The sequence below is a fragment of the Macaca fascicularis genome, chromosome 6, assembly GCF_037993035.2.
Source record: "Macaca fascicularis isolate 582-1 chromosome 6, T2T-MFA8v1.1".
NCBI classification, from domain to species: domain Eukaryota; kingdom Metazoa; phylum Chordata; class Mammalia; order Primates; family Cercopithecidae; genus Macaca; species Macaca fascicularis.
In genome coordinates, this window is record NC_088380.1 from 99,083,134 (window position 1) to 99,108,432 (window position 25,299).

Here is a 25,299-nt window from a genome sequence, read left to right on the forward strand (position 1 = left end):
GATATGCATTACAAATCTCAGCACTTATAACAACAGACTCTCCTGGCGAGTTCAAAATGCTTTATCTACCTTGATGTTCCCAGTATCACTAACATTTACTAAGCACCTATGGGAAGTATGGGACTGTCATCTAGCATCACAGTGTTTCCCTACTCTGTAGATAGAAAAACAAAATCAAAAGAAGACAAGGGCTTCATTGCACTTCCAAAACTAGAGGTTTTCTCTGATATTACAAAGAAGTGTTGATTCTTCCCACTGCACTCCTTATAGCCCGGGGTTTTGTCACATAGACCACATGCTATCTCACTGCATTTATATTTAGCAAAGATTGTAAAAGATACATGCCTATTAATTCCATCTGTTTACCTTCATCTCCTAATGATCATGTAGTAGATTTCTATAGTTCTTGGAATCAAAGCAAACATGAACTTTATTACAAAGCAGAGCTAGGATTTATTCATAAGATAGCATGATGATAAATTCCACTTATCTCTTGAAACTATACATTGCAGCACAGGATATGAAGATAGCATACACTTTTCATAAGAGTTATATTTTTTATTAAAATAAATGGTGACCATGTTATGAATTTTTAGGCATAAAGAATAACTTTTATTAATATCACCAACACAAGAAAACTTTTAATTGTCTTCTAAATCTTAAGAGATTTTAAAGCAAAGTTTTATTTTCAAATCTATCATGTTCACTGGTATAGCAGAACATATGTCATTAACTTCTCTAATTGTGAAAAGTCATCTTTTTCTCTTCTCATAGCTCTGAAAAAGAGTACAGTTATATAAATATAAAATAGCAGTTCAATTCTAACAGAAAGGATTGGAAGTTCATTGGTTGTTTACATTTTTCTTTTTTCTTTTTCAAAGGTAAGCTTTGGAGAAATCTCTTTTTGCTAATCACTTTCAACAAATACAGTGTATCAAAACAATCTACCATACCACCTCCAGTTTTGAAAGATGCAAAATCTACCACTGTCCTTTAAGCATTTGTACTTTTATGGCTCAATTCCCAGAGTAAAGATTTGGACACTTGTACTGTGGCAATAGCTAAGAAATTGCAAAAGTCAGATGTTACATTTTGATAATCACTCCACAAATCCATGCTCCATCAAACTAGACCAAACAGAGAATCCTTAGCCCACAAAACCTGCAAAGGAAGCAGTATTCTCCAATTTGGAATACCGTATTCTCCAATTTAAAATACTGCCTTCGAATATGTTTGGAAGTTGAAATAATTTCAATTTCTACTCCAAAGAAGAGAAGAATCATGACATACCTCCCATCAGCTCATTAACCCCTTGACCTTTGCAAAAACATGAATTATTGAATATATATCTAATGAAAAGTAATTTCCATGTTTTAGTTAGAATCTAGCAACTTTGCAGTGGTTATAATTTTGAATAGAAATGAAGCAATCTCCAAGCATGATAGTAAGTCAATTAAGAAGTACCAAAGTATTCATAATGCCAGCCATTAGCAGACACATTTTTGAAAACCTCAAGTCATTAATATCTTGCTCATTCAGTTATAGCTCTCGAAACCAAGGAATTTAAAGGCCTTAAATATGAGTATGCAAAGTTATGTGGATACCAAATACCACTTTAAACACTGATTTGATGTTATTTCTTCAACCAATATAAAGCCAAGACAATATTCCTGTGTCACCCCAATCTTTGAATTAGCTTTAAAAGCAAGCTTAAACAATTTGAAAAATAAACCTCTCATTCATTCTCTATCCACAGATTTCTCTAGCCACACAATTCGTATGACTGCCTCCAACAGCAATTGAGAAAGTAGGCAGTGATAAACAAGCTCATACAATTTTAAAACAAACAGAATAATCAGAAGTTTCTAAGTATGCTTGCCTTTCACTTAAATGGAAAGCCAAATGTGAAGGGTCCAGAGGCTTTCACTAATTTTCCACTTTAAACTTTCTAATAATTACTAAGCCCACTTTTTATTTCAATAGAAAAATATAATTATTGAGCTATAATTATTCAAAGATAATCATATAAATCTGATACATGTTTCACCTTTAACTGAGATCATAGGGTAGCAAAAGAAATATAAGAAAATAAGAACCTGACAACTACTAAATCCTTAAAAAAAAAAAAACCAAACCAATATAAAGCTACTACAATGTTTCCATTCCTCAGGCACTATATTTTTCATTAAAAATGATCATAAAAGGAATATCAATGTATTATACTATGTATCTCACAAGTAGATTATACCGTAAATTAAAAATTATCTGTATTAGAATCCCAATGCAACCTTCAATACCCCGTGAGAAGGCATTTTTTCTAAGGTACAATCATATACCTAAACTGCCACATTAAGGCTGCCACAATCCAATGAGTAAACCAAAATATGTTACTTACCTTATTACAAATAAATGGCAAATTGCAGGCACTTTTCAGCTTGCAGCTGTCTAGCATAGTTGATTAGAAATGAACAAAACATCTTTCACTCCAGTGAGAGAACTGCATATTTAGACTTGCCTTTCTTCACTGAATACTGGCAAAAGAGGCTGTTCACCTCCAAGTGATAGCAACAGCCCTGCACGGAGCACTTGCTGCTCTGCACAGCAGCGACTTGGAATGAAAGTAAGAAGAACCCGTGATGTTTAAATAACGTAGCTTTAGATTCACAGGATATGACTCAACTCTCAAACCAGTAGGGGAAGAGTTTCCCATTGCAAAACTGTTAGTACAGATTACATAACAAACATCATATCTGGGGTCCTAAAATACTCACATTAAATATTAAAAACTTCACCTGCTAAATCAAACGTGCAGTTTTAGTAGCCAACCTCTTCCCCATGGCAAAAGCCACAACAGGAAATGAGAATAACAACACTGCACAAAGAAAACTATTCTGCTTGTTCTCTGCAGTGAATTAATTTAATGTTATTAAGGGTGTGAGAACTTGCCAACATCTCCCAGAAAGACATGTAAAAAAAAGGAACACTCAAGTCACTAACATTCCCATCAGTATGAAAACAATTGTAGAAGAAAATTCTGTTTTAACATGCAAGAAGTGGCATGCTTTACTAACACAATAGAATCTCCTTCATGTAAGTAGAGAATGGAAATAGATCTTCATGCTTTGCTGCTGCTGTTTCCCACAGAAATCCTTTCCGACGCTGTCATTACCTTGTGCTGCTAGCTCTGCCTACCTCACCAACTCAGAGTCCCCTTTTATTTGTTTTGTGAACCCTTCTAAAGGAACACGACTAATGATACAACTCCTCTAGTAAATGTGGCAATTTTACATGCTTTCTCCAGCACATGTTATACCTTAACCCTGAGTTGTATTAGCTTGATCAATATTGAGTTATTATATTTGGATACCTCGGTCAATAAATATTATAGACATAGATGCTTGGAGAAAAGTCTACTACATAAATTCACTTGCCATCAGCCTCTTCAAGGAAAAAAAGCTGAAAAAGTCCATGTTAATAACAGTAAGTAGGCTGAAACTAACTAGAACACGGCTGTTAGACATATAAAGTGAAGCATACATGTAATTTAAAATATTTTAGTAGTCACATTAAAAAAGTAAAGAAACATTAATTTTAATAATGGTTACCCTAGTATGTCTAAAACATCATCATTTCAACATGTAATAATTATAAAATTATTAGATGTTTTATCATTTTTGTACTAGTGTTGGAGATCCAGGATATGTTTTGCACTCGTGTTACATTTCCACTGGAGCTAGCCATATGCAAGTGTTCAATAGCCACACATGGCTAGTGGCTACCATATTGAATAGCATAGGCCTGAGGTTCAAGGTTCATTTTCAGTCTTCAGGTGGTGGTTCAAATATTCTCTTTCCAGAACATTTAGGAAGGTCTTCCCTGACTACCTTCCCTGAAGTAACCTTTTCCAATTACTTTCTATCAGATGATCTTTTTTATTTCCTTTATAGTACATCACAGTTTAAAATGTTCTTTATTCATTTGTTTACCTATTTATAGTCTGTGGTCTCTAACAAGAATGTAAGAAACCTGAGGGCAGGAATTTTGTTTCAACAGGCTATTGACATGGTCATCAATACATAGCAGAATTTAATCAAAAAATTATTTAATAAATGAATAAAATATGGATTTTTTGCTATGTTTTGGGAAATAATATAAAATTAAGAAATATGTTCCTCATATCACTGAATTTTCAGCAAATACACTGAGCAACACTTTCTTGAATTGAGAAATTGTCCCCTTTTTAGAATATTAATGATCTTCCATATATAACATGTTTCATTATCATATGCAATGCTGTGAAACAACATACTCGTTTCATTACTCTAGCAAATACTTAGAACACTTTAATCCCAATGATGTAAATCTGGACACCATTAGGATGTCTATTTATCTCCTATTTACAAAAACGTAAAATCATTGCATACTATGCACAGAGCTACAACGCAGGGGTCAAGGATGGGCATGTGACCCACGCTGGTCTAGTAAGCATGCCAAGCTCTCCACTTTTGCTAACATTGAGAAAGAGGTTAAGTTTGTAGAACATTAAGAGTAGAACTGCTGGTTGTGTATCTGGTACCACATTGTCTAAAAATTGTCTAAAAATGAGGCTGATGATGAGAAAAACAAAGTCAAATACATGAAAGGCAGATTCCTGATAATACTACTGTAATTACCAGATACTGTTATCCATTAAGTCACATTTGCCCTTTACTGCAATGATGAATATACTGGAATGTTCACTGGAGAATTACAGTAGTCAAAACAGGAAACCATGCAAGGAGCCCTAAACAGTGAAAGAGTTAAATAAATAATGGGTTAATCATACTAAGGAATACTACATAGTTATTTTCTTTTAAAGAGTCAGGTTATCTAGATGCACTGAGATGCATAGCTCCCTAAAAGATATTAAGCAGAAATAACATATTGTAGAAAAATATATTATCCCAGTTATGAGTATATACATTTTTATATGCATATTCACAGAAAAGGGCCCAGAAAACTGCACACCAACTGTGGACACATGGTTAGGTCTGGGAAAGAGATTTGAAGTAAGGAAGTGATGGGGGACAAAGGGAGATCAATGTTTTGCTCAGTTTATTACCTCCTGCGTAAATCTTGTAAAATAAAAATGAATTAATGTATTCCTTAGGTATTTGAAAAGAACATGTTACATTTAAAAATATTTTAATATTTTTTATTTCCATATTTTGGTACATTGTACTCACTAAGTGGACTACTCTCCTTTACTATTTTTTAAAACAATGTAATAGAAATGATGGTGCTCTTTTCTGTCCCACTCTCCATTCTTTACCAGCCCCAATTTATGAATACTCCAATTTTTCAGTCCGGTTAAAGTGAATGCCAAAGACAGAAAAGAGAAAAAGAAAGGGCAGAGAGACAGAGACAGGAAGCTGCATTAGAATCTCCAATGTACCTTCTAAAACTGGCCAAGGTCTTCGGGTGTTTTTTTTGTTTTGTTTTTTTGTTTTCTCCTGTTGGCCACCTGCAAGCAATTTTATTGGGTTTATAAAATACAGCTTGGATTTATTCAACTGCAAACATATCAACAGTCCAATGTTTATAATAATATGCTTTATATTAATTTAGTCTTGGATCAGAGTAAACAAACTTTTTTATTAACAGCTCACTGAAACATTTCAGGCTTCTGAATTGGGTATAACAATTGCTTTCCTAATTAACTCAAAATCTAAACCTTTTGTTGCTTTTTCTGGCTTGCTCTAGTCCTTAAATCTTCACATTTTTTAGGCATGCTCATCACATCTTCTGCTTTTGTATTCCCTTAGATTTCCACAGTTTCAACCCCTTTTTAAAAATGACACAGCTGAAGGTGCTTAGAGTCTGAAGCAAGAGTAAGGGCTGTTTGACTTTTAGTATGACTAATGAGGATCTGAATTTATACAGTGTTGACAAACTGATGCCTGTTTGGCTCTATTTTATTCTCTAAGCCCACTGATCCTAGTAACTTAAACCTCCTACATGGTCTGTTGACACCCTCCTTCCATTCTCCTTGCCTCTACTTAAAATTATGCCAAATTTGCTTCCGATTTTCTGGAAGAAGTAAACCATTATATTATTAGACACATCTAAAACCTCCATATATCTTTACCTATCTCATCCTTTCTTCTCTCTCCAAAAGTAAACGCCCTCCGGGGTTGGCTTGTATCATTACTGTATATCTTTTATAATACATTTTATTATAATGCTGTATACCTTTTATAATACTTTTTATTAGATATGTGTATATCCATAAACAAGATATTATTTTGCACGTTTTATTCTTTATACAAATATAATAGTGTATAGATCCTTTAAATCTTTCTTTTTTGCTTAGCATTATCTTCTTAAGATTTACATGTGGTTCTGCTTAGTTTATTCATTTTAACTGCTGTACAGCATTCCAATTTATGTATCCATTCTCCTATTAATAGACATTTAAGTTGGTTCTAATTTATTACTGTTATAAAACTATTATAATTCTTGTACATGTGCATGTATTCGTTTAAAGGTGAATATCTAGGAATGGAATTGTGGGGTCATACGATATGTACACCTTCACCTTTACTAGATATTTCCAAACTGCATCCCAACATAACCAGGCTACTTTACAATTCAACCAACAGTGTATAAGAATTTTTGGCACACCAAACTCTTGTAAACAATCTCCATAGTACTGATGATCCAAGATGCTGAAATACCAAGGGTCTTGATATTTCTGTTTTTTGTTTTTGATTGGTATCAAGTCTCAATGTTTTAATTTGGATTTCCCTGATTACTACCAAAGTTCAGTATTTTACCTTATTATTGGCCTTTTTTTCTATTGAGTTATTTGCCTTTTCCTGACAAATATTTAGGAGGTCTTTGTAATATTTTAAATATTACGGTTCTATTCCTTTGTCAATTATATGAGTTATAGATATCACCCTTCTGTGTATATTTTTACCATTGTTTATAATGTCCTTTGCTGTTTTTTATTTTTAAATTTGTGGTTTAATTAAAAAAATATTTTTTCTCAGTTATTTACCTATAATTCTTGAGTCAAAAATATAAAAATTAAATGTTCTTTGGTCATTATTCATGAAGCATTACCAACAATAATGTTAGATTGCGTATCTAAAGGGGAACTGAGAAAAATTTATATTTCTTCTGAGTAGTTCAATTAATCCTTACAGGGTAACTGCTATGTAACTCATACAGTATTAGAGGTTTCAAACATGAAGCAGACCATAGAATCAATACATACATTTATGGACTAATTGAAGAAAAAGACTTGCAAGCAGACTGATGATGATGATGATGATGATGATGAAATGGAGAAGTAACCATGTGCCAGAGGTTGTCCTGATGCATTATTTAATTTTACAGTAGTGTAAATAAGATGGAGTAAATGTTAGTGTAAGAAATACAAACAAGATGCTGTGGATACAGAGAGAAAAGAATATGTTATAACCTTGCATCCTAAAGATCATTCAAGATATAAAGTGGTCAAATTTGAGGTAGTATGAACCTGTGAGATATAGTAAGACCTTGAAATGACATTTCTATCTTCTCAAGTCAATCTATTTTCCCAAACCAATAACTCAGAGATTAACTGTCACTTATTTAGAAAATTGGTAAGAATTAAAGTGGGAACAAGTTATTCATTTGAAGAAAAAAATGCTTTCTTGAGAGACAAGTTCATTTTTTACAATCAGTGATCAAATCACATAATGAAATTTTCTCCATTTATTAGAGATGGTGAAAATTTAAAAGCCCATAGTCCTTAGGAATCCTAACAAATGGTGCATATATCTTCCTGTATCTGATTATTAATTTATAACATCAAAGTTAAAATAAACTCTTGTTCCTTAAAGAAATCCCATGGTAAGTACATTTGCAAACAATGCATCCAAATGTATCTCTTTTGTAAACACAGATGTTCACATGATGTTTCTCTGTAGCTCTACAAAAAGTTCAGAAAGTGAGAGGACTTAATATTCTTCAGCCAGGAGGAAGAAAGGGCTCTTGATCTAGAAATAGAGAAGCATGGCCAGCAATGTCACAGATTTCCTGAGGCAGATTAGGGGTATCCCACTTCCTTGAGGCTATGAAGTTTACACTTCAGGCTTCGTATCACTGTAACCCTCTACGACTTGCAAACTAAGATGTGTTCCCCTGCTTAGGGGTGACAGTAAATTTGAAAATGAGAAAATAAGACTGCCATCTAAGAATTAAACTTTGAAATAAATATATAGCAGGTCAGCACATAGATAAATAAAGGCAACTTTAATTGTCAGAAGGGTGCAAACTCAAATGCCTGAAGGCACAAGCATTACCTGTAGGTAATGCAGATCAATGTCTTGGACCTGGCAGAGACCACAGTGAACTGAATGAAGGCAGCACTCAAATTTCCTTTAAAGAAGACAGTCTCTGCTCAGCTCCAGATGGTTGATCAGATGTGGGAAGGGGTTAGATCTCTGGATTTTTTCAAGAAAGGCTACAGCTCTGGGTTGTTACATGAATATTCCTGATTGAGACAAACAAAAGCTTTTAAAGGCCAGATGTGTCCCATGGACAGTCCATCTCAGACCAGCAAGTAGACAAAAAGCAGCCTTGGAAGTAAGCACAGGCAGTAGCCACGGAAACACTGGGGTAGGGTTCTAGAGGCATGCCCCTCCCTATTATGGCTCTGCTTCTCTCATTCCATTACACCTATGGGTCTGAGAACAGTCTGCCCTTCTGATTCCATGCTCACCAAGCTGCTTTCTGATACAAATATGGGAGCCTATCTGGCATGTCTTTAGGGAAACCTTGTTTAAAACTTGAGGGAGTTGAGGAGCAACTCAGCAGCTAGGTCTCTCCTTATAAATTAATAAACTGACAGCCGGGTTAGTGATTTGCTCCCCCTGTGGTCTGCCTACAGGAGCAAAATGCGCTGGGTGGGAAGATGAGCCACCCATCTTCAGCTGTTTCACTTCTCATTGTAAATGGAAACATTGGCATTCTGATTTCACACATTAGTTGTATGAGCTTCATTAATATGAGTCCAGTTCTGGAGGACAGATGGGTTCTGAAGCTGCTGACAAGTGTGGTTTCTGGGCCCGTGGGGCTTTGGACCAGACCATAGACAGTGGGAAATTCCCTAACACAAGGCCACCCTACAAGGCCCGCTGGGATCTTAAGTAATTGATCTAGCTTCTCACTTACTCTCATTCTAACCCCGTGGCCATTCATTTCAAAGCATCCTTATCTGGGTCTCTAGATGTCCAGAAATGAATTTGAAATGTGAAGTTAAGAATTGAAGATATGCCTTAATGAAAAGGGCAGAGAACTCACAGCAACTAAAAAATATGTGTTTGTAATCATTGGCACCATGGAGCAGGCACTCTGCTATGTGCTTGCCATAGATCATCACACTTAATCCTCAAAGAAACTCTGTGAAGCAGGTACTACTCAGAGCAATTATTCTGTCTTACAGACTGATGCTTACGGAGGTGAAGTAATTTGACCATACGTACACAGCTAACAAGTAGCGGAGTTGGGATTAGAACCTGCATCCTCAAACACTATAACTTGTTTTCTGTACATGGTACTTTATTTCACTATTTGTACACCAAACATGCATTTTGCATTTACTATTAGATACTGTTCTAACTACTTTACCAACATTAACTCATGTATTCCTCATAATAAGCCTATGAAATAACACTAAAATTTACCCCATTCTGATAAGGAAACTGAGGCAAAGAAAGGTTAAACAACTTGCCCAGGATTATACAGCCAGGAGGGGACACAATCAGGATTCAAACTCCATCATTTGGGCTCCAGAGTACTCATTCTCAGTCCCTGTGAAACTCCACACAATGTTCCCTAGGAAGAACTGGTAAAGATTGCAATTTAAATAATTTCAGTGCTATTGTAGGCAAAATTTTTCAGGAGGATGGATGGCAACCCAAGGAAAAGAAATCATTTATGTCATATCATTCCTCTTTATTATATACCAATTAGAAAAACTGCAATTCTTCTAAATTTAAGAACTACAGAGCAAGTAACCACCATAAAATACTATAAACCTGGATATAGTTATTCTTAGGCGATACATCTGAGGAGGGTGACAAATTTTAGGTTGCATCTTTTTTTCCCCTCACTGTTGCAGGGGAAATGAAAAGAGAATTTTTTATTTCTGCATTTATAAATCCTAGGAGGTAAACATTGGAATACTTTTGAGAAGTCTAAAATCAAGCACATATTCCAGAGTTTAATTTGAAAGTCATTTTCTCCTGGAAACAAAGCAAGTTTAATTTCAGAATCAAAATGCACGGAACATAAAGAAGTAGATGTGGATACCTCCTACTTTGAACCAAACTTTCAGTTAAAATGGAACTTTTGGATCCATAAATTGCCAACTTTTATTAAGAATAATACTTTGGAATCGATTGGATAAAAATAACACCTTCTGACTCATATTTTAAATGTGAAGGAAAGTTTTCTATTTAAATAGTGAGGAAAGGCCTCAGTGGTTCCTATACCACTTAAACAATCCAGTGTAGACCCTTCCAGCCAGAGTCTAAAGAGTTAACTTAAACCTGAATCCAGAAGGTCTCTCTCTTTAAGTCCTTAATCTGCTGTTTTGTTCCCGTCCCGTTTAATGTAGTTCATGAACTCTTTCCAGAAACTGCCATCCTGAGAGATACAGCATGTTGCAGAACTAGCTCATAAACTGTCACCATGAAAAAGAAATAATACCTATAATACTTCTCTTCTTTCAGCCTCTCTTCTCCACGAACAGTCCAATCGCTTTTGCTCAACACAATTTATATAGTCTGGTTATCAAAATGTAGCTTAGTCCCCTAGCGATGTGACTTTCCTGGTCTCATGGCTGATCGAATTCTCGACACAGCCCCAAACTCAGGCCTCTTCCCAGGGCCCCATCTAGTTCCATCTTCAGGTCTCTTCTCGTTCTTTCCTGCTGCTCCTTTCATTCCTCTCCACATCATGAAACAATTTTAGGGATTTTTAAGCAAATGTCTGAGGCAATATTGCATGGCAGTTAAGAGAGGATGTTTTAAAATCGGACTACTTAGGCATAAATTATGTCTCTGCCAGTTACCTACTGTGTTTGTTATTACCATCAACATTATATGTTTAATTTTGAATCACTTAACGTTGAGGTGAGAAATAAAGCATAGTTTTAAAAATTCGTAAATACAAATTAGTTAGCTTTCTTTTTGGCCAATATTTCAATTAAAAAAATAGGTGCTAATACAGTCAGCAAATCAATTAGCTATTATATTTTATGCACATTCTTGAATATCTGTGGGCTGTTCCTTCTCAATCTTCTTTGTTTTCTTCTCCTACTCCCTAAATGCTGTTGCTCCAGAGGAATCACTCCTTGGCCCTTGGCTTTTCTGCTGGAAAGCAGAGGTCCCCAGACTTCACGAGGCAGACCACGTATTCAGTGCACAGACACACATGGAGTTGTGTGGCACACAGGCAATCACATGCCCACTTGAAGGGCACTGACGTTGCTCCACTCTACTCATCGCTGCTATGTGGGATTGTAGGACCAGATTTTCTAATTTTCAAGACCATGTAAAATACACAGTTTAAAAAATATTGTCATAATGCTTTGGCTGTCCAGATTCAACCTGAAAAATCCAACCTAGGATGACATCTGCTTTATATTCTCACAAAGTAATCTTCTCCAGGTCCATGCACTCATCTCTATCCCTAGTCAGAGTGCTCCCAGGTCTCTGTCTTTAGCCCAGATCTGAGCTCTCACCTGTATATACTGACAAAGTCAGCGAGCCCTCTGCACAAGGCACTGGGACACCAAAGATGACTGATATATTAGGTTGGTGTAAAAGTGACAGCAAAAATCGCAATTATTTTTGCACCAACCTAATACAAATGCAGCCCCTACCCACAAGGGGTTTACAGTCTATCAATCAAATTACTTCCTAGACACCTCCATCCGGAGATGCTCCTGGCACCTCAAACTAACACTGCCATCCCACTCCACACCTTTCCCCCAACCCCAAACCTACTCACCCTGGTATCCCCTTCCTTATTTCTATGGAAGGCTGTTGCCCAAACCAGAGACAGGAAATTCATCCAGAATCCCTCTCTTACCGCTAAGAGCTAATTGTTCCCCGAGGCCTTCCCCTTCAATGCCCTGTCCACCTCTCATTCCCAGGCATGACTTTCCATCCTTCATTTCACTTCTCTACTCATAATTCCTTGCAGGAACTACTGCAATTACCTTTTGTGTCAATTTTTGAAACATATTTGAAATTTTTATGACATTCCTTTCCTCAAGAGGGGTGGTCTATCTCTTCTCTCCCTGCTTGAAACTCACATGGCTTTTGTGATTGTTTTGACCAAAAAAGTATGACAGAGGTGATGCCATATGACTTCTGAGGCTAGAACATAAAAAGTTGTGCAGTTACCCCCTTACTCAGTGGAACAGTCTCTCTCGAAGCCTTTAGATGCCCTATCTGGAGGCTGCCTTGCTGTGAGGAAGCCCAACTAGCCCTGACACCACAAGAAGAAACGGAGGAGTCTGGACAATCCTGAGCTTTCACAGTTTGTCCCACAACTGTTTCAACTCTAGCATCTATCTGACTGCAACGACATGAAGGACATTGACTAGAATCCTCCAGGCAAATCTTTCACACATTCCTGACTCAAGATTTTGAATAAAATAAAATGATAGTTTTAAGCTCCTAGGTTTCAGCTAATTTGTTATAAAACAATAGTAGCCAAAACAGAAATGGGGTTTACCATAACACAAATCTAAAATGTGTGTCATTGTGTCTGGAATTGGTGGGTTCTTGGTCTCACTGACTTTTAAGAACGAAGCCACGGACCCTTGTGGTGTTACAGTTCTTAAAGATGGTGTGTCCCGAGTTTGTTCCTTCAGACGTTCAGATGTGTCTGGAGCTTCTTCCTTCTGGTGGGTTCATGGTCTCGCTGTCAGAAGTGAAGCTGCAGACCTTCGTGGTGAGTATTACAGCGCTTAAAGGCAGCACGTCTGGAGTTGTTCGTTCTTGGGGGAGGACGGGTTCCTGGTCTCACTGGCTTCAGGAGTGAAACTGCAGACTTTCCCCATTAATGTTAGAGCTCATAATGCCTAGACCCAGAAAGTTGGAAGCAGCAAGACTTATCCCAAAGAGCAAATGAACAAAGCTCCCACAGTGCATAAAGCCACCGAGCAGATTGCCACGGCTAGTTCCAGCAGCCTGCTTTTATTCCCTTATCTGGCCCCACCCACATCCTGCTGATTGGTCCATTTTACAGAGAGCTGATTGGTCCATTTTACAGACAGCTGATTGGTCTGTGTTGACAGAGTGCTGATTGGTGGGTTTACAATCCTTGAGCTAGACACAGAGTCACAGAGTGCTAGTTAGCTAGATACAGAGTTAGCTAGATACGGAGTACCAACTGGGGTATTTACAAACCTTGAGCTAGACAAAGAGTACTGATTGGCTTATTTACAAACCCTGAGCTAGACCACAGAGTGCTGATTGGTGCATTTATAATCCTTGAGCTAGACACAGAGAGCTAGAGGGCGAAGTTCTCCAAGTCCCCACTAGGTTAGCTAGATACAGAGTACTGATTGGTGCACATAGGATCCTCCAGCTAGATATAAAAGTTCTCCAAGTCCCCATCCAGTTCAGGAGCCCAGCTGGCTTCACCCAGTGGATTCTGCACCAGGGCTACAGGTGGAGCTGCCTGCCAGTCCCGAGCCTTGCCTGCACTCCTCAGCCCTTGGGCTGTCAAAGGGACCAGGTGCCATGGAGCAGGGGGCGGCACCCATAGGGGAGGCTCATGCAGTGCAGGAGCCCACCACAGGGGGAGGAGCTCAGACATGGTGGGCTGCAGGTCCCGAGCCCTACCCCGCAGGGAGGCAGCTAAGGCCCTGGGAGAATTTGAGTGCGCTAGCGAGCCGGCACTGCTGGGGGACCTAGCGCAACCTCAGCAGCTGCTGGCCCGGGTGCTAACCCCCTCACTGCCCTGGGCCGCACCGCTGGCCACTCCATGTGTGAGCCCGCCGAGCCCGCCCGGCGCCAGCCAGAACTCACACCTGCCTGCCAATGCAGCCCCCATTCCCGCCCGCGCCTCTCCCTCCGCGCCTTTCCCTCCACACCTCCCAGCAAGCAGAGGGAGGCCGCTCCAGCCACAGCCAGCCCAGAGAGGGGCTCCCACGGTGCCGTGGTGGGCTGAAGGACTCCTCAAGTGCCCCACGTTGGGCTCCCAGGCTGAGGAGGCACTGAGAGGGCTGCTAGCACATTGTCACCTCTCATCATTAAGACTGAGACAAGCAGTAAGTGGAGGCTGAAAGGCCCACAAGGAAAGTCTTATGAGAGGAAGTTGGTAGAAGTTAGTTAAAGGCTTCAAGGAAGCTGTCAGCAAAGGCTCAAAGGGAAGTGAGAAAAATGTTGCTGGAAGTTAAAAGAAAGGGGTCTCTTATTATGTAGAAGCCGAACATTTTGCAAAACTATCATTTGGGATAAAGTGGAAATTAGAAATATATCTAATGAATTTGATGATCTAGCTAAGGAGATACGTGGTTTCGTGTTTTTTCATTGTTGTTGTTTTATTTTGTTTTGTTTAGCTGCCTATAATAAAATGCAAGAGGAAAGAGATGAGCTAAAGAAAAAAATTGTTAAATATAATTAAGTTAGAACTTGCTGCATTAAAAAACAAGAACAACTAAAAGAAACTGTTTCTTATTCTCAGCCTCTCTGAACAGCAAGTAATTCTCAACTTAAGAAAACACTCTGGGATATAGCCAGAGGCTGGTTAACAGATACCAAAGTCCAGCTAGATAGGAGGAATAAGGTCTAGTATTGTGTAGTACTATAGGGTGACTAAAATTAGCAACAATTTATTGTATATTTTCAAATAGCAAGAAGCATGGATTTTGAATGTTCCCGACACAAAGAAATGATTAATGTTTGAGGTGATGGATATGTTAATTGCCCTGATTTGATCATTACACATTGTATAGATGTATCAAAATATCACACTGTACCCCAAAAATATATACAATTATTATGAGTCAATTAAAATTAATAAAGAAAAAAGAAAAAGAAAAGGTGAAAGAAAGAACACTGTGAATACACCTTTTCAAAAATAATAAATAAAAAGAAAGGCTTTAGGCCAAAGAACAATCCAGGTTGAAATAATATCCTTTATTAAAGTTTCAGAAAGATCTAAGGCAGTGGCTCCTCAAACTTTGAGGTAGACAATGGACCTCTAAGAATCTTAGGAGTATGCTTCACAAATTCTCTCCATTAAACAATTGGTCTTCCAGGTATCTTAAGGATGTTATTTATTTACTTATTTATTTTTATACTTTAAGTTCTAGGGTACCATGTTCACAATGTGCAGGTTTCTTACATATATATACATGTGCCATGTTGGTGTGCTGCACCCATTAACTCATCATTTACATTAGGTATATCTCCTAATGCTATCCCTCCCCACAATAGGACCCGGTGTGTGATGCTCCCCTTCCTGTGTCCAAGTGATCTCACTGTTCAATTCCCACCTATGAGTGAGAACATGCGGTGTTTGGTTTTCTGTTCTTGTGATAGTTTGCTGAGAATGATGGTTTCCAGCTGCATCCATGTCCCTACAAAGGACATGAACTCATCCTTTTTTATGGCTGCATAGTATTCCATGGTGTATATGTGCCACATTTTCTTAATCCAGTCTGTCACTGATGGACATTTGGGTTGATTTCAAGTCTTTGCTATTATGAATAGTGCCGCAATAAACATACGTGTGCATGTGTCTTTATAGCAGCATCACTTATAATCCTTTGGGTATATCCCTAGTAATGGGAGGGCTGGGTCAAATGATATTTCTAGTTCTAGATCCTTGAGGAATTACCACACTGTTTTGCACAATAGTTGAACTAGTTTACAGTCCCACCAACAGTGTAAAAGTGTTCCTGTTTCTCCACATCCTCTCCAGCACCTGTTGTTTCCTGACTTTTTAATAATGGCCATTCTAACTGGTGTGAGATGGTATCTCATTGTGGTTTTGATTTGCATTTCTCTGATGGTGAGTGATGATGAGCATTTTTTCATGTGTCTGTTGGCTGTATGAATGTCTTCTTTTGAGAAGTGTCTATTCATATCCTTTGCCCACTTTTTGATGGGGTTGTTTGTTTTTTTATTGTAAATTTGATTGAGTTCTTTATAGGTTCTGGATATTAGCCCTTTGTCAGATGAGAAGATTGCAAAAATTTTCTCCCATTCTATAGGTTGCCAGTTCACTCTGATGGTAGTTTCTTTTGCTGTGCAGAAGCTCTTTAGTTTAATTAGATCCCATTTGTCAATTATGGCTTTTGTTGCCGTTGCTTTTGGTGTTTTAGACATGAAGTCCTTGCCCATGCCTATGTCCTGAATGGTATTCCCTAGGTTTTCTTGTAGGGTTTTTATGGTTTTAGGTCTAACATTTAAGTCTCTAATCCATCTTGAATTAATTTTTGTATAAGGAGTAAGGAAAGGATCCAGTTTCATCTTTCTACTTATGGCTAGTCAATTTTCCCAGCACCATTTATTAAATAGGGAATCCTTTCCCCATTTCTTGTTTTTGTCAGGTTTGTCAAAGATCAGATGGCTGTAGATGTGTGGTATTATTTCTGAGGGCTCTGTTCTGTTCCATTAGTCTATATATCTGTTTTGGTACAAGTACCATGCTGTTTTGGTTACTGTAGCCTTGTAGTATAGTTTGAAGTCAGGTAGCGTGATGCCTCCAGCTTTGTACTTTTGGCTTAGGATTGTCTTGGCAATGCGGGGTCTTTTTTGGCAATGAGGGGTCTTTAAAGCAGTTTTTTCCAATTCTGTGAAGAAACTCATTGGTAGCTTAATGGGGATGGCATTGAATCTATAAATTACCTTGGGCGGTATGGCCATTTTCACAATATTGATTCTTCCTATACATGAGCATGGTATGTTCTTCCATTTGTTTATGTCCTCTTTTATTTCACTGAGCAGTGGTTTGTAGTTCTCCTTGAAGAGGTCCTTTACATCCCTTGTAAGTTGGATTCCTAGGTATTTTATTCTCTTTGAAGGTATTGTGAATGGAAGTTCATTCCTGATTTGGCTCTCTGTTTGTCTGTTACTGGTGTATAAGAATGCTTGTGATTTTTGCACATTGATTTTGTGTCCTGAGACTGCTGAAGTAGCTTATCAGCTTAAGGAGATTTTGGGCTGACACAGTGGGGTTTTCTAAATATACAATCATGTCATCTGCAAACAGGGACAATCTGACTTCTTTTCCTAACTGAATACCCTTGATTTCTTTCTCTTGCCTGATTACCCTAGCCAAAACTTCCAACACTATGTTGAATAGGAGTGGTGAGAGAGGTCATCCCTGTCTTGTGCCAGTTTTCAAAAGGAATGCTTCCAGTTTTTGCCCATTCAGTATGATATTGTCTGTGGGTTTGTCATAAATAGCTCTTATTATTTTGAGATGTGTTCCATCAATACCGAATTTATTGAGAGTTTTTAACATGAAGGGCTGTTGAATTTTGTCAAAGGCCTTTTCTGCGTCTATTGAGATAATCATGTTGTTTTTGTCTTTGATTCTGTTTATATGCTGGATTATGTTTATTGATTTGTGTATGTTGAACCAGCCTTGCATCCCAGAGATGAAGCCCACTTGATCATGGTGGATAAGCTTTTTGATGTGCTGCTGGATTCGGTTTGCCAGTATTTTGTTGAGGATTTTTGTATCGATGTTCATCAGGGATATCGGTCTAAAATTCTCTTTTTTGGTTGTATCTCTGTCAGGCTTTGGTATCAGGATGATGTTGGCCTTGTAAAATGAGTTAAGGAGGATTCCCTCTTTTTCTATTGATTGGAATAGTTTCAGAAGGAATGGTACCAACTTCTAGTTGTACCTCTGGTAGAATTCGGCTGTGAATCCGTCTGGTCCTGGACTTTTTTTGGTTGGTAGGCTATTAATTATTGCCTCAATTTCAGAGCCTGTTACTGGTCTATTCAGGGATTCAACTTCTTCCTGGTTTAGTCTTGGGAGAGTGTAAGTGTCCAGGAAATTATCCATTTCTTCTAGATTTTCCAGTTTATTTGCGTAGAGGTGTTTATACTCTGATGGTAGTTTGTATTTCTGTGGGGTCGGTGGTGATATCCCCTTTATCATTTTCTATTGCATCTATTTGATTCTTCTATCTTTTCTTCTTTATTAGTCTTGCTAGTGGTCTATCAATTTTGTTGATCTTTTCAAAAAACCAACTCCTGGATTCATTGATTTTTTGGAGGGTTTTTTGTGTCTCTATCTCCTTCAGTTCTGCTCTGATCTTAGTTATTTCTTGCCTTCTGCTAGCTTTTGAATGTGTTTGCTCTTGCTTCTCTAGTTCTTTTAATTGTGATGCTAGGGTGTCAATTTTAGATCTTTCCTGCTTTCTCTTGTGGGCATTTAGTGCTATAAATTTCCCTCTACACACTGCTTTAAATGTGTCCCAGAGATTCTGGTATGTTGTATCTTTGTTCTCATTGGTTTCAAAGAACATCTTTATTTCTGCCTTCATTTTGTTATGTACCCAGTAGTCATTCAGGAGCAAGTTGTTCAGTTTCCATGTAGTTGAGCCATTTTGATTGAGTTACTTAGTCCTGAGTTCTAGTTTAATTGCACTGTGGTCTGAGAGACAGTTTGTTATAATTTCTGTTCTTTTACATTTGCTGAGGAGTGCTTTACTTCCAATTATGTGGTCAATTTTGGAATAAGTGTGATGTGGTGCTGAGAAGAATGTATATTCTGTTGATTTGGGGTGGAGAGTTCTGTAGATGTCTATTAGGTCCACTTGGTGCAGAGTTGAGTTCAATTCCTGGATATCCTTGTTAACTTTCTGTCTCATTGATCTGTCTAATGTTGACAGATCAACATTAGATCAACATTAATGGGGTGTTAAAGTCTCCCATTATTATTGTATGGGAATCTAAGTCTCTTTGTAAGTCTCTAAGGACTTGCTTTATGAATCTAGGTGCTCCTGTATTAAGTGCATATATATTTAGGATAGTTAGCTCTTCCTGATGAATTGATCCCTTTACCATTATGTAATGGCCTTCTTTGTCTCTTTTGATCTTTGATGGTTTAAAGTCTGTTTTATCAGAGACTAAGATTGCAACCCCTGCTTCTCTCTCTTTTTTTTTTTCCATTTGCTTGGTAGATCTTCCTCCATCCCTTTATTTTGAGCCTATGTGTGTCTCTGAATGTGAGATGGGTCTCCTGAATACAGCAAACTGATGGGTCTTGACTCTTTATCCAATTTGCCAGTCTGTGTCTTTTAATTGGACCATTTAGTCCATTTACATTTAAGGTTAATATTGTCGTGTGTGAACTTCATCCTGTCATTATGATATTAGCTGGTTATTTTGCTCGCTAGTTGATGCAGTTTCTTCCTAGCATCGATGGACTTTACATTTTGACATATTTTTGCAATGTCTGGTACCTGTTGCTCCTTTCATATCTAGTGCTTCCTTCAGGATCTCTTGTAGGGCAGGCCTGGTGGTGACAAAATCTCTAAGTATTTGCTTGTCTGTAAAGGATTTTATTTCTCCTTCACTTATGAAACTTAGTTTGGCTGGATATGAAATTCTGGGTTTAAAATTCTTTTCTTTAAGAATGTTGAATATTGGCCCCCACTCTCTTGTGGCTTGGAGAGTTTCTGCCGAGAGATCTGCTGTTAGTCTGATGGGCTTCCCTTTGTGGGTAACCCGACCTTTCTCTCTGGCTGCCCTTAAGATTTTTTCCTTCATTTCAACTTTGGTGAATCTGGCAATTATGTGTCTTGGAGTTGCTCTTCTCGAGGAGTATCTTCGTGCCGTTCTCTTTATTTCCTAAATTTGAATGTTGGCCTGCCTTACTAGGTTGGGGAAATTCTCCTGGATGATATCCTGCAGAAGTGTTTTCCGACTTGGTTCCATTTTCCCCGTCACTTTCAGGCACACCAATCAGACGTAGATTTGGTCTTTTCACATAATCCCATACTTCTTGGAGGCTTTGTTCATTTCTTTTTACTCTTTTTTCTCCACACTTCTCTTCTCGCTTCATTTCATTCCTTTGATCTTCAATTACTGATACTCTTTCTTCCAGTTGATCGAGTCAATTACTAAACCTCGTGCATTTGTAACATATTTCTCGTGTTTTGGTTTTCATCTCTATCAGTTCTTTTAAGGTCTTCTCTGCATTGATTATTCTAGTTATCCATTCATCCATTCTTTTTTCAAGGTTTTTAGTTTCCTTGTGCTGCTTACATAGTTCCTCCTTTAGCTCTGAGAAGTTTGATTGACTGAAGCCTTCTTCTCTCAACTCATCAAAGTCATTCTCCATCCAGCTTTGTTCCATTGCTGGCAATGAGCTGCGTTCCTTTGGATGGGGAGATGTGCTCTGATTTTTTGAATTTCCAGCTTTTCTGCACTGCTTTTTCCCCATCTTTGTGGGTTTTATCTGACTTTGGTCTGTGATAATGGTGACGTACTGATGGAGTTTTGGTGTGGGTACCCTTTCTGTTTGTTAGTTTTCCTTATAACAGTCAGGACCCTCAGCTGTAGGTCTGTTGGAGTTTGCTTGAGGTCCACTCCAGACCCAGTTTTCCTGAGTATCAGCAGCAGAGGCTGCAGAAGATAGAATATTGCTGAACAGCAAGTGTTGCTGTCTGATTCTTGATCTGGAAGCTTCATCTCTGGGGTGTACCCTGCCATGTGAGGTGTGAGGTGTTGGTCTGCACCTCAGTTGAAAATGCAGAAATCACCTGTCTTCTGTGTCACTCACGCTGGAAGCTGGAGGCTGGAGCTGTTCCTTTTCGGCCATCTTGGGCACACACCCCTGCCACCCAGGATGTTATCTTAAGACACCTCATAGGGAGCTGAAAGTAAAGAAGCACTTACCTTGAGAATATCCGTGGTTTGGGTTCATAGAAAACCCATAAACTATTTGACAGAATTGTTTTGCTATAAGAAACACTAATTTGGAGTAAAACCGATAGGAACACTACAAAATTAAAAGTGGACTTTGGATATGCAGCATTCTATGGGCAGTAAAAAGGCTGATTAGGCTGTTTGGTTGCAAAGGTCGTTTTTGGTTATTGTTGTTGTTTTTTAATGGAAAACAAAGGCTGACTCAAAAGTAAAGAGCCAATCACTGAGTGTGGAACCAAGAGCTGAAAAATGACAATTCCCAGCAGTAGGGTTACACCCGAATGAAGAAACTGGCAACATGAACTTCTTGCATTTCGTGACTGCTAAGGGCCAGTGATTGCTGTGTGCCTCCTGTTTTCCCCGTTTTATAGTAAGCGAGTCTACAGCAGTTTACCTTTGCCTGTTGTGCCATTGAAAGTTAGGTATGTTGGGGGAGGGAGCATATAACTTGTTTCTTCACAGTTCCTCAGATTAAGGGGGTGTACCCAAATTACTGCATTTGAGGAGTCTAAACTTCATTTGGACCTTATATGATACTATGTTTCAAGCAGATGTTTAGATTTGAGGGTCTTGGGGGAGAGCACAAATATATTTTGCATGTGAGAAGAATTTGAGTTATAGCTGCATGATAATTCACAAAAGATTGCATTTTTCCAAAGAAAGGGGGCCCTCAAAATCTCTTTTGTTCCACATGCTCTTCTCACAATGTGACATTCCTCCCATCAACAGGTGAGGACTAAGTGCCTTCCCTCTGAATCTAGACAGGATTGTGACTATAGCAAAAGTGAGGCTATGTGATTTCTGCGACTAGGTCACAAAAGCTGGCACAGCATTTCTCTCATTCCCTTGAGGGCTTGCGCTTAGAATCCAGCCACCATACCACAAGGAAACCCAAGCAAGCTCACGGAGAGATCCACGTGGAGAAAAATCTAGGCCCCCAGGCTACAGCCCAGCTGAGCTCCAGGCCAGTGGCCATCACCACTTTTCAAGCTTTTGAACAAATCTTGAGCATAGATACTCATGCACCCAGTTGAGTGATGCTGTGCAGAACAGAGATTAGCTGCCCTTGCCAAGCCCTTCCTGACCTGCAGATTGAGGAACAAAATAAATGACTGATGTGACTTAAGACACTAAGCTTTGGATACTATGTTATGCAGCAACAGATAACTAGAGTACCTTTTTAATGCTTTCCTTCTTCTATTTCTGTCTTCTATTTCTCCTCATTCCCTCTGAATTTTTTAGAAGATAAAACTGATCAAGTTATGTCCAAAATCTTTCTTTTTTTTCCATTTGGATCTCTATTACTAAATTGTAAGCACCTTGAGGTCATGAATGATTTCTAAACATTTTAGTAGCATTAAAAATTTATTGAATAAATCAACTGCTTTTTTGTTCCTGGAACTGTAATAGGATCTGTAATGGAATCTTGACTCATAGGATGTAAATTCTGTGAAAATGAATAACCAAATTAACAATACTGCTTTTTTCCCTTTAGGAATCTAAGAGAAAAATATTTTAAAGAATTCATTAATTTTCAAATGTTAAAAGAGTTTTTTTTTTTTCTCTCTTACAAATTGAGAGATGTCCTTGAAGAAAACACCTTTGACTAAGGAAATATGGTGTGAAAATCATCACACATTTCTTCATAAGCAGATAACATACTGTCTTGCCTAAACTTTAATAATCTGATTTTGATAAATACCAAACTATAAATAAAAACATAGTTCTGCTTCATCACATGAAAGCATAAAATAACAAGCAATTCTCATTTATCCTGAGTATATTATTAGCTCTTATAATTTCTGAGAATTTCAAGATTTTCTGTTAATACAATACACCAGATTTTTTTCTGAATATTCCTTTATTCTTTCTGTAGTACACAACCACTCCTAAATGCCCCCTATAATAAATTCATGAATTTGGACATTTTTTGTTTTGCTTCCTAGTGACTACTTCTGCCCAAGGCAAGCTATTTTTTCTTTTATTAGTTATGTTAGATTTTTATAACACGTATTTCCTCCAAGGAGTTTAAGGTGCTTAGTAAACAGAGGGTAATTTTTGTGGTTTGCTTTAATGAACATCTTCAATGCACTGCAATAGCAAAGAAGAACAACAACGAAGTTGGAAGGAAGAGATCACAGAGCAAGGAACTGAGCAGCAGGGTCAGAAGTCAATAGGGGCTGGTTTATTTGTAGAGCAGCAAGAACTCAGGAGATTACAAAAATAACTGCATCGAAACCACGCTCAAGTTTATGGTGCTACCTTTAGGAAAAGAAGGTGTCCTGGTCTTTTCATTTTTAAGTTTTCAGGAACCCTGGTTCCAGGCTACACTGATTCTTTCAGTCACTTATATTTGTGTCAAGATAACTGATTAAAAATTGAATAGTAGTCCCTGCTCGTTGTACTTATGTTGAATTTGGGCAAAGTGAATGCCTGAAGCAGCCTGAAGTAAATGATTCAATTTGACCTTCTCTGCGTCTAAACCCATCAAAGAAATGAATTGATACGTAGTGTGAAGGAGCAAGGGGTGACCGTGTATTTGAAATGAGGGGAGGCCCAGAAGGCAGTGAAGAAAAGCCAGTGGCTTCCTGGCCCTGAAGGGTGATGAGACCTCCAAGGAGATGGCTGGCATGCTATTATTAGGGAGGCAGGAGTTTGACACTCCGAATGGAGACTCGGAGTTAGAACTAAGCTAATGTAATGACAATGAAAAAATGTGATACTAATCACATAACTGATTTTGTAGGCATAGACTCATTCAAAAGTGCCAAATTCAGCCAAACAATATTTGAAAAGCACACACCAATTCCATCTGTGCTACATAAGAGTACTCAATATATCCATTGTGGAGACTGACTTCTTGAGAGAAATTTTTGATGGTGGTAGATAAAAAGCATTTCAACAGTTTCCTTAAAGGATATTAATGACCCCATTATATTTGGTGCACAAATGGTTATTTTGTCCTCAGGCAGACAAAACAGTTTTTAATTGTTTGTTCAGTTTGAGACATTGACATATTCACAAAAGGAATAAACCTCTTATAACCAATATAGCTTCAGTTGGTAAGGACAGAGAGACTTCCTTAGAGTCTCTAAGGAAGAGTGACGGTGGGCTACCTACCTTCTACTTGGCTGAGTCTTAAAAGTAGGGAAAAAAAAGGAAGGGATAGAGTGCATGTGAAGCAAGAGAGAAAAGCAAGAGAAAGGGGAAAGCAAAGAGTCGCTTCAAAATTTGTTTGAGAAAATGGGTCTGTTTAAAAAGATGTCCCATAAATGGAAGAAGCTCTAATTTGTGCAGTATTCTTAAAGCACAAAAGCTTTTAGCATCTTACAGAGCTACATGAAATAAATGGGAGCTGAACCTCATGAACAAAAATTACCATAAAAGGCCTCAGATGCCTTTTATGCCTGAAAGGGCAGGATTTTAACTGAGAAGTTTTCTCGTGAATATTAAATGGGGTCAAGAGAGGAAATAAGTTAAATTTTCAAAATAGCTCCCAAACCATCAATGAATATTCTATCATTCTGAAATACATATTATATATCATATTGTTCTAAATAGCTTAGATGGGAGCCCTAGCTACACAATTTTGTGTGATTCCATATGTCTTTGCATTTTCACGATGTTTAAAAACATTACTCACTACAATTGTTCAAACACAGAGATATGGTATTCTACCATGAAAGTGAATCATTATTTTTTATGACTTTTTCCCCTGATTATATCAGCAATGTCTATTTGTATATATTAAATTTTTAAAAATATAGGTAAGAAAATAAATATTGCCTATGATATCAATTCTAAAAATAACCAATGTTAATGTATTTATGTTCTTAAATATTTATGAGCAAAAACAAACCTATAAACAAATAAATAATATTAAGCACTAAAAATACTATGAAAAAAATAAAATAGGTTAATGTGATAATGAGGGAGTGACACATGAGGACAGTGAATAGCTTGGGCTAGCATAGAAGGGCAGGTCACTTTGACAAGGTGTCCTGATTGATGAGAAAGAAGCGGATGTGGCGAGAACCAGGGGAAGATTGCAAAATTGCTTCAGGAACATAAACTAACACATGCAAGGGCCTTGGGATAGGAAAGACCTGGTACAGAAGAGACAGAAAGAAGGCCACTGTGGCCAGAGCACTGAGAAAGGAGGCTGGAGCGGTGGGCAGGAGCTTTATCACCTAGGGTCGTGAACACATCTTCAATGCACTGCAATAGCAAAGATTTGGATTTCATTTTGTTGGTTTCCGTTGTGGGATGTTTCTCATCTCTTCCAGAAAGAACTTCCATATACAGCTTAAATCACCAGAGAGAAGAGTGAATGCGAGTCCACCTA

The 25,299-nt window shown here is 37.9% G+C and overlaps 1 protein-coding gene across 24 annotated transcripts in view; it reads right to left on the bottom strand.

The window, feature by feature from the left end:
* The window catches only part of MCTP1 (multiple C2 and transmembrane domain containing 1), a 596,832-nt gene that overhangs the window by 384,016 nt on the left and 187,517 nt on the right, over positions 1–25,299 (bottom strand). For 10 of the 24 annotated variants that reach the window (XM_045394830.3, XM_045394829.3, XM_073993842.1 and 7 more), the window contains exon 1: positions 2,396–2,616. The exons of the other annotated variants lie outside the window; for them this stretch is intronic. In XM_045394830.3, coding sequence (XP_045250765.2) covers positions 2,396–2,452 — 57 coding nt within the window. In that variant the 5' untranslated portion in view covers positions 2,453–2,616. Of the gene's footprint in view, positions 1–2,395; positions 2,617–25,299 lie in introns of those variants that run through there. 24 annotated transcript variants of the gene reach the window in all.